The following is a 15788-nucleotide window of genomic DNA, read 5'->3' on the forward strand; positions in this document are numbered from 1 at the left end:
GAGCTTCTAGGGTTCTGAGAAAAATTATATACATATAACATGACTTTAAATTATATAAAGAATAATACCACTTTCAAATCAAAAATTTTAAATATCGACTGTTCTCTTTTTCATTGACTGACCTAATTAAAAGCAGAATATGGGATATGTTTGATATGCAATCTTATAGTAGCATAGTGAGTTGGTCCACCATCTCTAGCATTGCTTGCCTGTTGTACCGCACACAGCCGTCACCTGATTCTCAGTGGTACGGTTATCAGATCATTTTTCTGCTGTCTGAAAATGGATAACAAAATTAGGAATTATAGGAAGCAACACGGAATGAATTAGGTCATGACTAGGACTTTCTACCTTGAAACAATTTTGTGGCCAATTAGGCTTCTGGGAATTTACAAAATATATGGGAGAGCCCTTATCTAACTCCTTTGTGGTGTTTGCGCACTATTTTTGAAAAGTCAATCCAACTATCAAAAGTTGCTTATATAAATATATACATACCTTACTTGTGTCACCATTTCTTCATGTCCTAATTTGTTCTTAATTAATCAAGTTTTAAAATTCTCAGTTGCAGCAACATATATTGCCTACTTTTGTAAAGTATTCGTACAAAGCATGCGTCCGGATATACGTGGGAACCATGCATATCACATCATGTTAATTAGATCTATAATTTTAAATTTTTTAATAAAGGGATTGAAAGATACAGCTATTATTAAGGATACAGCTACTAAATATACACCATATTTACCATTAGTGTAATCTTTTATTTGCCATTTCAGTTTGCAGACGTATTGCAAACAAACACGCTACTTTGCCTAAAATTGTAACTTACTGTAAGGAAACCAATTGGATTCTGCAGTGTTGATGAAATCAATTATATTTGACAAATAAGATACTTACCACTATGAATCTATGATCTTGTCTTTTTAATTTCATGGACATAGTGTTAAGCGAATCAACAATTAGTTCTGTCGGTGGAAGTAGTACATAAGTAAAGGATTTCGGGTAGAATACTTGGATTTGCAATTTGTGGTAAAGATTCACACTACTTGAAAGAAAAATTGTGAGGAATTCAAGTATAATATTAAGAGTTATATATATATATATATATATATATATATATATATATATATATATATATATATATATATATATATATATATATATATATATATATATATATATATATTAAGTGGAGACGAGTTAGATAAGTAATATATAAAGAAAAATTTCTATAAACTCATTAAACTGAGATTATTAGCATCTTTTATATGGATTAACTCGAAACTCGTTTGATTAAAAAGCTTAACACACATATATGAGATTGTTGCTTGTATACAAAATCAAATTATATTTTATACAGATTGACTCATTCAAATTATATGTCCACCTGAAGAACCCTATATGTATATATAAAGAATGCAGCTTGGATTCTTTGAAGATGTGATGAAAACAAAGTAGATTCATGTCCATTAGTTCCGTTAACTAATGCGGAATAGAAACAATCTAACGGGATATACCTTAGATTCCTTAGTTAACAATGAATGAATTAGGTCATGAATACAACTTTCATTTTAATTAAAAAAGTTTTCAGACATCTTGAGATGCATGTGGGTCCATAACATTGTAGAGCACTTAACTCCTCACTCTAATTCTAAATTCTATTTGAAAAGACAATCCAACGATCCAAAGGAGCTTTAAAGAACTTTATTGAGTCAGCATTTTCTACAAGTCCAAATATAAATCTTTACACTTAACCAAAATTATAGCTACTATGCTGCCTCTTTTTAGTTAACCATTAACAATGTTTGTGTTGGAATGTTTGGATGATTCGTCATCTCATCATTGCATATTGTTTAGCTTTTTCATAAAAGGATCTAACCACTACCCTAAAGAACCATATCATTAAGTATGTGATGTTTTGTCTAACTTTTTCTGTAACTACTTCTGCAGTACAAGAGATGTTTGTAAAGGAATATAACTCACTGTAGAACAGTTTTACAGTATCATCCAACAAATTATCATATATAATAATTTTTTTAATTATGATTTCTTACTGATTAACACTGTAAACTTTTTTATATTAAGAGTACATATATAGTAATTAGACTCTAATTGTAAATAAATCTAACTACTATATGCAGATAAAGTTTATTATATTTGATTGAGATATAGGTTATAGGTTCCAACTAATTTATTAAACATCTTCAAGGAATACTAGATGTAAAAGAGAATTCAAATATGCCTATTTGGATGCTGATTTGGGTCACTCTTAACTTTTGGCCCTCTGAAACACAGTTGACAAGATAAAGCTCAACAGTATACATAATTTCAATTCATCACCTGCACAGCCTCTTCCTTGGGAATTTAGTTGGGAATTGATCACCTACAGATTTTGCTAAGTGTATCCTAATCTACAATTTATGTACAGACATGGATCATGTTCCTACGATTTGATGCTATTGGCATGAAGAGCATCCCAATTCTTGTTGGAAGAATCAATGCCGGAGGTGTTTGTCTGTTGTAGAAGATGGATAAGGGACCAAAACACATCTATCCTTGTCACATGTCTGTTTGCCTGTTGCACAAAGTAAAGCTGTATTAATTATTTCATAAAAGCTTACAATTGAAAAAGAAAACTGCAACCTCACATATCAGCATCTGAATGCTGTAATTTGTACTCTAATACTGCAATCAAATATTTGATCTACCTCAACAATAAAGCGTGCCCATAGTTTGTTCTTCTTTCTTTCCATCTTGGCTTTCAATATATTCAGTCCAAAACCCCGAATTATGTCAATGATCTCAAGGAATATACCCTGCACCTCACAAAGCATCTGCAACAAAGTTATGCCAATGAATTAAATTTTGCATAGGTAATCCAAATGACAGATATATAAAACATACACTCTCAATTCTATCTTACCTCTATAAGCATTTGGCCCGGTGGACTCATGTCTTCAACTATAATGGGGCATAGCATTGTTTCGTGTCCCACTTCATATGCCCATGTAATGCCACAGTTTTTGCTATCCGCGACACCACTGTCTTTTAGAACCACTTCATTTTCCTGTTCTATAAGCTAAACAACCAAACAAGTCCAATCATATCTGATTCTTACATGTTTAATTGTTATCAAATAAAACATTTTACAAAATTGGTTTGATCAGTTACCTTCGGCTCATTTGGTTCTCGTAACTTGTCTGAATACTTGAGAACACTTTGTAAGAAAAGCATATATCTGATGGTGAGGTCTAACAAAGAATCAATGCTACACTGTCAAATAAAGAAATCATATGTCAGTATCAAAACAGTCTGCAGCACAACAAAAAGAATGTAGCTAAGATTATAAGTGTATGCCTTGAATCACAAATGCTAAATAGAGAAAGTTTTAGAAGTTTCAAATTTTGCTTCTTAAGTAGAGGAAATATAATGTTGTGTTGTTCTTATAATTACAGTTCCTTGGAAAAAAATATCATTTACCTTTCCACCATTTGGGATGATTCCTCTCAATTCTTTAATGCAGTCTTGGATTTGCTGACGATCTTTTGGCCGTGGTCGAGGGCTCTCTCCTGGTCTAGCCCTCTTCTTGGTGGGCTTTGCGTGTTCCTCTGCCTTTTGAGGGTGTTTTGGAACAGCCTTTCTAATGTTAATGCTATGGCTATCACCAATCCAAGTTGCTGCTTGTAATTTTGAGAATGTATCTTTCTTGCTTGGAAGATTGTTTGTGCTGTCTAAGTCACAAAGAGGTTGCATCAGTTCTGCTCTTGTACTTCCATTCACAGATGAAGATTCTACTGTCTGCCTCTTATTGGGTGATAATCCACACTCAAATTCCGAACTATTGACTGGATAGTAATTTGCTCCACCCCTCAAAAGCTCTTCAATTCCCAACTCTGAGAATAATCTCTTCCGGGTGCCTGGCAGAGTATCAGAAATCAACTCTGATATGCTTTCAGAAAAGCCAGTATCAGTAACACCACTCACCACTGGTGTAAGTGTATTCCCCCACCATTCATTGGATTGTTCATAGCTAAAATCAATTTCCATGAAATCCAGCGGACCTTTTTCAGTGTTCTGCATAACCACAGATGTTTCATTCCCATCTGAGTTTGAATTATACCCAGCTAGGCCTGTCACTAAAACATCATTTAAAGAACTACTTCCAGCCAGATCAAAGGAAGTGGGATTAAATTCCGTTGATTCAGAAAATTTGTTATCCATTGCAATTACCGCTTTGCAGATGCTATCCTCTGAAGAAGGACCAAACCAGTGGCAAAGATCATCCATGGAGCTGAACTTCAAAATTTCTTCTGACATATCAACTGGCTCTATGCTCTCAGAGTGTCCATGCAATGCATATGAAGTATAAGAAAAATCAACGTCTGTCACAACACTAGACTGATTTGAATATTGGTTATCCAGTGAATTTTGCAATTTTCCTTGAAATGACCCTCTGTCCATACTGCAGAATGGGACCAGTGCCGAATCTTGAACTGGAAGTTTGCTGGTAGAAGATGCATTTCCCTTCATAAAACACGCATCAGCAACATCTTGTGGCCTTACACTGGAAACCAGTAGTTGCTCCAACAAATCAAAAGAAGATAATTCACCATCACACACACCAAGATAGGGGGTTTTGGCAATGAAGTTGTCAGTAGAAGAGTTATGCTTCAAAAGCACATCAATGCTATTCCTGTCTGACCATACAACTTGTGCTTCCGTGGTACCTTTCAATTGGTCACCAAGATACGAAGAATCTCCTTGAAATGAAGCCATTGCTTCTTCATAGTTTTTATAATGAGAAGGGAAAGGGTCGTTGGGACTAGCAGAAGAAATGGAAGCCAACATCCCATTTAAATCATTATTTTCACAGTCCAGTGGTAAAACTGCATTTTCTGACATGTCAAACATACCCATATCATCATCTATTTCTGTGAGCATGCTTTGTGTTTGCTCTAAAAATTCCACTCTCTCCAAAATCTGCAGTAATGAAAGTATTATGCTGCAATCCATTAGCACTCGTACAAACTAGTGTTGATAAATATTCAAGATCGTTAATTATTTATTAGCCATGATGAAAATAACGTAAAGTGAGCTAGTAAAAATTAGTTCCACGGTTTTCTTTGTCCAAAATTTGGATGTCATGCTAAGATACTCTTCCAGATGAAACACGAGTATAAACTTCTACTTTCCAGTCGTTCAGATAAAGAACTACGCTTATAAACCGGAATTCAACAACCATATATTGTCAATTTAAGGTTTAAGGTTCTCTGTTACTGAAACAACAACTTCACTTTCTGATAAATCGACATTTATCAATTAAATTTAGTACAAAAAACAAGGACACATTGTGCGCAATGTTCTTGTTTTGTCATAGTAAAACTTGCCAGCACAAATTCATTTATGCATGATATCACAAATTCATGTTCTTTCATGATACTACTAACCTTATTTCTGGATCCAAACTGTATCACTCCTAATGCTTTGACAGGTATGACCACAATAGTCTACAAAGCAGAAAAATTTATCAATATACATTGCTCATGGTTTTGAAGAACAACCAAACATGCATACTTGGTATGGCATTGAGTTATCGAGGTAACTTTAACAAAAAAAATTGTATTTTAGATTGGAAAATTTTTGAAAGGGAGGTGAAGAGGAAAAAGATGAAATCTGAAACTAACAACTAGAAAATCATTTTCTTCCTTTGTAATACCTTTATCCCGGAGGAAAACTGTTGATGCAAACAAGAATCATCCTGCAAAAAAGAGAAAAATCTTTTGTGATAAATGGACAAAAAACAAGAGCAATCGAAAGTTGAATTGAAATAAATGTCACAAACTCAACAGTTGAAAGCAATACTTCACAAATATTTTGCCCAGTCGGATTCCAATAATGAGTTTGACCATCTGAGTGCACCCAACTGTGTTTACCCGTGAAAGCAGCTTCACCTACAATTCTGGACAGCACAAGTAAACTGTATCAGCCCTTTGTTTTAGGCTTTCCAATTGAAAAGAATCTCCACTTTTATCTCACAGGTTTCGTGAAAAATATGCAATTTTGGAAAAGTGAAACTAAACACAACAATAATTTGACCATACCCTTCACCCAGCAAGTGGACCTGTGGATGCATGTCGGCGATCTCTTCTCCCAGATGCTCTTCATAGTATGCTTCTTCAACAGTCAACAACCTACAAGAATTTCAAACATGCAACGCAATCCACAGTGAGAAAGATAAAAAATACCAGTGAAATGTGAGAGCTCTCTTTGCCAAGATGTGACAGATGAGTAATTTGGAGTGTGAAACTTTTGAGCTTCCCAGTATAGAAAAATGCTTACACAAGTGACATAAAAGAAGAGAAGGAAGAAAAAGAAATGCTTACAAGGAATTGCGTGGATGAAAGCGCCAGAAAATAGCATAAGACCAAGCATCAACAGAAGAACAAAGAGTCTTGAGCTTATTCCTTAGAGTGAGAGGCATTGTGATTGGCATTAACTAAAGTGGTTATTACCAATGCATGAAGAAGCGAAGTGCAGAATATATAGCAGAAGAGAGAAAATGGCGAAACGAAGAGAAGGCAGGGAGGGCCACCAAAAGCGAATATTCACTCAAGAAGCTTAGAAATATGTATGTGTCAAACACAGAAGAAGAAAAGGAAAGGCAAAGTCTGAACAGAAATGTTGTCAGGTTTGGCCTATTCTCACTTTCGATCAAAAAATCTGAGAGAAAGCATAATATAGACATGTATTTAATCGAATAAATATTATAGTAATGTTGTAGTAGTAGCAGTAGTCACTAGTAGTTGTGTTTTTTTAGGGACAAAAAAACCAACAACATCCATTACTGTAACTCTCTTTCCTCTTCCCTAGCTTCCAATTTCCAACACACCTTACGACATCAACTTCTCCCACCACCACCGCCCACAATTATTCCCGATCTTCATTTAATATAATTTATTAAATATTCATTATGATAATAATTATTATTATTATAATAAAACTTGCTCATATATGACGTCCATGTTCATCATTTTTAATATTGCGTAATTTAATATAATATCCTCAAATTTAAAGAGTTGTGGTCATCATTGGCATTCAGATACGCATGTATCGTAGGATTTCAAGTTTAGATGATAAAAAATATTTTCTCGTGATTATATCATAATTGTTAATAATTTATACTAATGGATGGGAATAATTATAATTTACGAGCATTGAATTTCAGAATCTTATCATGTTGTAAAAAGTTGCTGATACCATGCATTGCATACTAGCACATCATAATGAATTAATAGACAATATTATATAGATTTGTAAAGTATCTCTTGCGCCCCGCGCTCTAGCTACATTCACGAAACTGTGGTATAGTACAGTGTTTTCAGTGCTTCAAAGCAAGAACAAGAATCATATTCAGACAAAAATATCAATTTTAAAATAGATTAAAACAAATTAGTGGTTTTTTTTTTAATTTGAGAAACTGGTTTGAAGTATTTTTAAAGCTTGAAAATACAGTTATATTCTATTAGAGTATCAAATTAAAAAAAGATATATTCTATTAGAATAGTTTATATGATCAATATTTGGGTTTTTATCCATAGGTGAGAATATACACATTAGTATGGTATTTAGCTTTATCAGCAATGTTCTGCATTAAAACTGACATACTGGATCTCAATAATTAAAGGGATTTCAGTCACTTATCTCACAAGCTAATGGACTAATCAGCAAACTGAAAAAATAGAAATTAGAAAATTGTACAAAAAAAATTTTAAAAATGTTAAGATAAAATTAGTGGAATTATGAGGAAAAGTGAATGCATTAATGCAATAGAAAAAAAAAGAAAGAAACTTCATTTATGTCATTCCAACACCAAATAAAGCATAAAGAAACACTTGATATCTTTAAACTTTTTCAACAAAAAATATAAATATTTCAATACTAACAAAGAGTAATTGGTTCACGGATTCATTTACTTACTACATGTTAATGAATTAGACGGAATAAAGTCGTATTTAAATAATTAACACATTAATAATTATAAATCGTTTGATTTACGGATTAAGAAAAATGTATAAAGGTTCAATAATGTGAACCAACTTCTATTTCCAACTAAAGATTCCAGAAAATAGAACTCTTCCAAAGTTTCACAAAAATATAAGTTTACTATTATTCAATCTTTTGTTAATATCATATTTATGTTACGGTGACAAATTTTAGTAACTTACAAATAACTAACCAAAAAATATTCTCATTTGTGAAAGTAGCAATTTTATATAATTTTTTATGACAAAATAATCTTTTAATTTTATGTTTAAATACATTTTTTAATTTTTTTTAACGCTTGTAATCCTTATGCGTGTAATTTTGTTCCTCTTTAGTTACGTAAGACTAAGAGAAAATAAAAATAGCATGCTTACGAACTAAAAAGGTATATATTTAAATCATATGGCCAAAAAAAATAACTATAGAGATTAGATTAATAATGTGTTCTTTATTTTTAAGTACACATAAACTAATATTTTAAAAAAATATTTTTATTCAAATGTTTCTTTAACAAATGTAGAACAAGAAGAATAGTTATAGTATAATATAGAATACCTTTACTCTTTTATCCTGCAACCTTATTTATGGACCTTTATAATATGTCATAAAAGCATTAAATGAAAAAATAAATATATTTAATATCTTAAATATTAAAATATTTAATATGATCTGATGAAATATTTAAGAGAGTTAATAGAGGAATAATATAATAAATTTTATAAATATTATAACTAAAAATACTTTTGGTAATATTTTTCGTACTTTAATCTGGGATCAGTGGTACTGTTACTGTTCTTTCCTAGTTCCAAGACAAAAAAGTTTTGTCTTATGTTCATCTTCTTCTCTCCTCGTTTCTCACCAAAAATATTCTCTACTCATTTTCTTTTTCTATTATAGCTATTGCAATTTGCTAGGGGTGGCGAGACTGATACTATTCCGTTTCAAGTCTAATTTTTGTTTAAACTGAATAAAAGTACAGAAAATGATAATTTTTTAAATATTAATATATTTACATACTTAAGATTAATTTTAAATTATTTTTCATCAAGAAGAGCTTTATATATGTGATAAACTTTGCATGAACTTATATTTGAAACTCATTCTCCAAAATTTTCTTATGAAAAACGGGCTATCTTTGAGAAATATCTTATGCCAATTCAACTTATATTAATGTATACTTTTATTCATCATCGAACTGATAGCATTTTTCCAATGGTATACAACTATTATAAAGATTTTGACAGAAAAAGAAAAATCAATTAAAATCATCTTAAATAATATAAAAAAATGTTTTCACCTTCAAATCAACAAAGTTTGCATTAATTTCTATTATTTCATGTTAATCAAATTACAATTATTTTATGTATAAAATAAAAAAAATTGAATAAGTTATACGTGAGTGTTTCTTTAAAATAACTATGAAGAAGTTAATTTTAATTTATTGATAAACCTTTTTATTTTCTAAAAATATTTTTTTGAAACTCATCCCTAAATTATTTATCATTTGTGCCACTTTTGCGTATACTAAAAAAAATGCTATCTTTATGACAAATAGGATAGTTGAACACCAAAAAATTTGAAAATTGCGTTTATTTTACACAAACAAAACGTATTTGTTCATTTTGCTTTAAAAAAATGCAATATGCATACGGGAGAATGGATAATTATAAACTATATATAGCAGAAAAAAATAATATTTTACATACAAAATGATGGAGTGTGAGGAAGTTGACATGATATGTAGAATCTTTGATAATGTTAACAAAAAAAAATTTGAATATAAATATAAATAAATAATTTGATTTTAGATGGCAAAAATGAGTAGAACTTTTGGATTGCTTATGATGGCACTGAACAGCCATGATGAAGCGTGTGGTGGCTGAAGGGGACAAAATTATATCCCTTTCCTCACTAAATAAACAACACTTTCATTAGCTATGCCAAAAAAAATACCCATTTTTATAAAAAAACTTACTACTAAAGGAACTTCATCACTCACTTTCTTTTCTTTTCTTTTCTTTTCTGACCTTTCTTTTGTATTCTTCTTCTTTTCTCACCCTAAGCAAAAATAAATGAAGTGCTAAATTCTTCGAGCTTATGAAAGTCGAAAAGACACTGCTTCTTGTGTTCAACGACCCTATGATTTTCAATCAATGACCACCACCTAATCAACTAAAGCAACATCCACACTGTTCAAACCACATTTCCAATTCATGCTTCTTCCATAAGCTTATGTTCTTCTGTTAACCTATGTAACCATGTCATTTTGCTAAGGTTTGTTTGTCTCCACACAATTTTATAGGAACAACCTCGTCATACATAGCCTCGTAGCTTGTTCGTTGAGATTTTAACCTATGAATTTCATGCACATTTCAATCGACAAAATTTATATATATAATACTTTTGTTTTCATATGGATATTTCCAGCTAATAAAACACGAGTCCATACAAATTTACATCATTTTCAGTCTAAAATCTATATAAATTATTTTTCTTATAAAACGCTTTATTTTCTACTAATTTTTATTTAATATATAAAATTTAAATTTAAGAATTTAGAATGTAAGAGTTTATGTTAAGTAAATTTCTTAACATTAATATGTAGTGGGTGAAATAATAAACTCAACAAACAACAAATATTGTTAGGATAGACTCTAAACTAATTGTAATATTATGTTAAAAAGTGAATTTTAAGTTTAACTCAACCCCACAAAATCGGCTTGTAAGATAATGTTTACACCCACTTATATACTCTAAATTGGTCTCTTATCTCTAGTCGAGACTTTCAACGGTTCAAACCATTACGTTATAATTAAGATAAAAGAAAAATACATAAATTATGTCTTTTCTTATTTTTTTGTGTTTTTTAATTATATTTGACAACTGAAAAACAACACACCTTTTAGGGTTTTATTAGGCAGAAGAAACATGTTTTTTCTTTCTCCTTTTTGGTTTGAAAATTTAAACAAAAGGGCATGGTCAATTGAATAAAGAATATTTGAAATGGTGAAATTGTAGGCAATTGAACATAAGGTCCTACACATGATGAATTGGAGGAACTATAGGGATTTTGTTTTGACCCTTTCAATTTGAATGATAATGCGTCGAATTCAAACAATGCAACTTACCTATATAATGTTTGGTTTTAATCTGAGTTGAAAGTTTGTATGGTTTGGCCTTTAAGTGAGGGGCGATGGGTCCTATATTATTGGAATAAGACAGAAAAGTATTATGATCAGTTATTACTTGTTATCGTGCCATGTTTCTCTTTACTCCAACGCTGTCACATGTAATTGTGTTTCTCCTTCTTCAATTTCCTTTCTTCTTTGCTTTTTGTTTCTCGTTTTAGCATATAAATATGGACTTATTTCACATTTTCATTATCTAGTTTAAAAGTAAAAAAGATAAATAATATATAAAAAACACAAATATTAAATTTAAGTTTATGTATTAAAATTCTATCATTGTCTTGTACAAATAATATTACCTCATAGTTAATAAATCTTTTTAGTGTATTTCAGTAAAAGAAATTCTAACATAAATAACTTTTACTATTTTTGAGATTGTGATAGTTTTGCAATGTTTAATATAATATTTTTTAAATCTTAATTAATTATGTTGTGTAAATAGTTACTTGCACTCAAGATTTGACCTAAGTATAATCAAAGGGGTATAATTGAGATGGTTTTGGTTCAAAGTTCAGAAAATCTGGAAACTGATTTGCTTGTATTGTAAGTGTTGGTTGATTGCCAACATATTGTATCAGCAAAGTTGAGGTAGGGTCATGATGAGGTTGAAAAAAATGGTATTTTTATATGGATTTACCTAGCAGGACTTGCACTGGGCTAAAAAGCTTAATTCACTCATTAAATATTTATAGTTCAAAATTATAATTACATTTGGTTTAAATATATTATTTTTGTTATTTTGTATGTCTAGTAAATGCCAATTATAAATAAAAAAATAGATTAAATGTTCAAATAATTTTGACGGTGATACACAGCAAAATTTTACAAAAAAACTCTAAGCGAAGATAGAGAAAATGAATTTATAGGTGAAGAGAATCTGTGAAATTCAATATATGTTGAAGGAAACTATGCTTTTAAAAGAGAAAACAAAAAGACTTATTGAGAATAAGAAACTGGGCACGAGTCTATTGAAGCTATTAAGGAAGTTTGAGAAAGAATAATCTTATCGAAAAAGTGCTTACTTGAAAGAAAAATGCAACTTGTGTAAAAAGATGAGCAAATAGAAAGTATTTATTTTATTTTATAGCAAAGAAAGATGTCATTTTTCATTGGTTACTTATGTTTTTTAATGTCACTTTCTTTCACTTTTGTTTTTTAATGTCACTTTCTTTCATTATTCTTTCTTTTGGTAAACAAACATAAGGTCAGTCATCTATCATTTTCATGTGTTTGATAATTTTATCACTATGTTTTACTAGTTTTCTTAGAGTTGGAATTCAACATAGACAAAACAATTATAATATATTTATGATTTTATATTTTATGGACCAACTGTTTTTTATTTTATCTTAATTGTATTTTACTTTTGAAAAAATATTTTATAAAATAAGGTTTAGGAAAAAAATATTTTTTTATTATCTGAGGTGATCCACTTAGATTGATTAGTTCATATTATACCTACACAAATATCATATCATATATTTAATTACATGATAATCATTATATTAAGAAATGGTTTAACTCAATTTTATAAAATTGACTTATAAATTAGATCTACACCTACATATAAACTTTAAATTAGTCTTATTTCTAATTGATATAAAATGTTTAAAATATTACAACTAAATAAATATTCATTTTGAACTATTTTAAATCACATGTATAAATTTATGTATGATAAACAAACTTATTTTATTTCAATCGTATAAGTCAGAATTGTATATTTATCTATTATAAGTATGTTGATAGTCTCTTATAACTAAACAAATAAAACACAAATTCAAAAAAATTAAAAATAATTAAGAAAAATTATAAAAATTATAATTTTTATAAAGTTAAACTCAAATATAAAATTTATTTATAATTAATTTTTATAAATATTCATTACTTTTCTTAAACATTTTTTAAGTCTTTATAACTAATGTTATGAAATAGAAGAGTAAAGTATTAAGTAAAAATACTACTATTTTAATTTTTTTAATTAATTTTAAAAAACTAAGATTTCTTTTAATTAAGCATAAATTGTACTGGTAAATAGTTTGAAATAAATAATATGTTCACAAACTTGATTTCTTTGTCTCTCGGGATTAAGGTGATAGATGAGATGAGATGTGTATGTTTGGTCCCATAAATTATTCACATTCCACTTAAATTTCAAGTCAAACTCATTAAAAAAAATGAAAAATAAAATATATTACTGTTTTGACTCGTGTCTTTCAGAATGTGAAAACATAGTCTGCACTTTCTTTCTCTTATAGATCGTGTAGATAAAATTTTGATTCTCTTTTACTATTTTTTGACAAAACATTGTTACTTAATTTTGTAAGAGATTATTTTTTTCCCTAGTGAGATAATCCTAATATATAAGTAAAATATAGTGAATATATATATATATATATATATATATATATATATATATATAAAGTTTTAAGCTTGCTGAAATTAGATCTTAATTTTTTTTATAAAATAAATAAATTTATGAATTTTTTATAATGTATTGAATTTTAGGTGTTTTCTTTCAGAAAAATAAATAGACTTGACTTTCATCATTTACTATATATAATATTATTTTTTCTAATTTATTACATTGTAGACACTTAGCTTCTAAGAAATAGATATTTGAGTTCTTTAGTGAACTATTTATATGATTTTTTCTTTTCTATTTCAAAAACAAAAAAAAAAGTGCTCTGGTGGAACAAAACAAATGAAGTCAAAAGTATGTTGATTTTAAATAATGATTTTGTAAGAATGATTTAAAATTTATTTGTAGATAAAAAACAATTAATTTATTTAGTACAATAGGTATTGACATATGTTATTTTTAATATGATAAAAAAATAATACAAAAACTTTTAACTCTTTTAAGTTTTATTTTTATTTTATTAATAATTTAGATAATTGAAAATGTGTTATGGTATTTGATATTTAATAATTGTTTCACGTGTTTATTAAAAAAACATAATAGAAATATGTATTTAGTTGTATATTAACGTTAATTTTTTTTAATAAATACATTAGAGAATTATTGAAAACGAAACTATTTCATTATTATTTACTTTTTTAACTAATGAACACAGCATATTTGCAGCGCAAATACAGGGATAATAAATACAATAACTTTTATGAGATTGTTTTAAGTCTTTTGTTATATTATAGAAATATATTTTTTATACTCGATTGATCTACAACAACAAGTTTCTATTTATCTCAACAGGTTATTTATAATTCTCATCTTCATTAACCATTTTTTTATAATGTATTATTATTGTTTATTATAAAAGTTGTTTGACTTAGTCAATTTTATTTATTCTTTAAATATATATTAAATTGCATAAGACATTAATAAATAAAGTAAAAAAATTTATACTAAGACTATTGTGTATATAATATGATTGTTTGGTTAACCACTAATCAAATAATCACCAGGTCTATAAGCCGATCGATCAGATTATAAACATAATTAAAATTAAAAATAATTACATTAATTCTAAGCTAAATAATAATTAGATCAATATTAATAAAAATTTCATTACAAAATTATAAATAAATGTTAGATATTCAAGTAGTTGATTATATTAATTTTATATTTATTGTTAGTGTTATAAGAGTGACTTTAACATTAGAGTGTTTTCTTACGTTAGTATTAGAATTTGATGGAGCAAACGATAAGAAAAAAAACTAATGACTTAAACTTTAAAATTTTAGAGCTCTTTAAAAAGACAGACTTAACCTAGTAAAATGTATTAATATTATTATATTAAAAATAAGATTGGTTGGTCCTAAATAAGGAATGAAATTTGGGAGATGTAATTGAAAAATTAGTTATGAAAAAGAGAAGAAAGAGAAAGAGGAAGAGACAAAGGTGACAGGAAGAGGTCCACTCCACCGAGGTGGTTCACGACATAAGCCAGGCTTTAGTGATTTATATCTCAATAATATTGTCCAACAAAGCGAAACATTCACCCTCCTCTTACTCACTTTTCCCATCTTCTCTTCCCACCATTCTCTTCTTACTTTCAACATCCAACACTCTTCTCTTTTCGGTTCACGCTGCTCCATCTTAATTAACCTTAACACTTACTTATCTTAAACATCAAAACTACACTTATCCTTAATTTTACATCTTTTTAATTAATCACTAATCTACTTCCTTTCACACGTGTCGCCTTCTACTCAAACATTGTAGTGCAGTGTACTGCTGCTACAAAAAGTCTATTCTACTTTACACCTAAGACCAAAGTACAACCAGCTTTCCAGCACAGCGTGACATATGCTACATAATATAATTATTTTTTTCATACATACTTACATATTAATCATTAACCATCTTCAAATATTTCAAAAACACAATCTATATTTCTAAAGTAATTTAAAATTGAAAACAATATTTTCACGATCAACTGTGTTTTTTTTTTCTATAAATCACGTTGTAACATTTTTTAATAATAAAATATATTAAACTTAAAAGTTCGATGATTGAAACTCGTATACTTATACATAATTATAGATTATATGTAATTAATCCAGTGAGTAAAAATTGAAAAAAAAAAAAAG

At 28.7% G+C, this 15788-nt stretch overlaps 1 protein-coding gene across 1 annotated transcript; it reads right to left on the reverse strand.

Moving 5' to 3' along the window:
• Positions 1 to 2298: 2298 nt before the first annotated feature.
• Positions 2299 to 6829, reverse strand: LOC124848930 (Serine/threonine-protein kinase WNK (With No Lysine)-like protein). Its single transcript, XM_047326756.2, has 10 exons — positions 6387 to 6829; positions 6105 to 6194; positions 5866 to 5962; positions 5720 to 5761; positions 5451 to 5510; positions 3484 to 4983; positions 3175 to 3276; positions 2927 to 3082; positions 2712 to 2837; positions 2299 to 2578 (listed from the first exon to the last, which is right to left on the reverse strand). Exons 1-10 carry the CDS (start codon positions 6494 to 6496, stop codon positions 2447 to 2449), a joined length of 2415 nt encoding a protein of 804 aa, XP_047182712.2. The 5' UTR covers positions 6497 to 6829; the 3' UTR covers positions 2299 to 2446.
• Between the last annotated feature and the right edge of the window lie 8959 nt (positions 6830 to 15788).

This window comes from Vigna umbellata, chromosome 8 (assembly GCF_029865625.1).
Source record: "Vigna umbellata cultivar VRB3 chromosome 8, Vumbellata_1.0, whole genome shotgun sequence".
NCBI classification, from domain to species: Eukaryota; Viridiplantae; Streptophyta; class Magnoliopsida; order Fabales; family Fabaceae; genus Vigna; species Vigna umbellata.

Excerpts from the sequence above, each read along its gene's own strand:
- LOC124848930 (XM_047326756.2), bottom strand. The coding sequence starts at position 6,496 with ATGCCAATCACAATGCCTCTCACTCTAAGGAATAAGCTCAAGACTCTT. Across the intron at positions 5,511-5,719 it reads AGTTTTCCTCCGGGATAAAG|ACTATTGTGGTCATACCTGT; the intron begins GTATTACAAAGG and ends TCTGCTTTGTAG. Across the intron at positions 3,277-3,483 it reads TCATCCCAAATGGTGGAAAG|TGTAGCATTGATTCTTTGTT; the intron begins GTAAATGATATT and ends TTTATTTGACAG.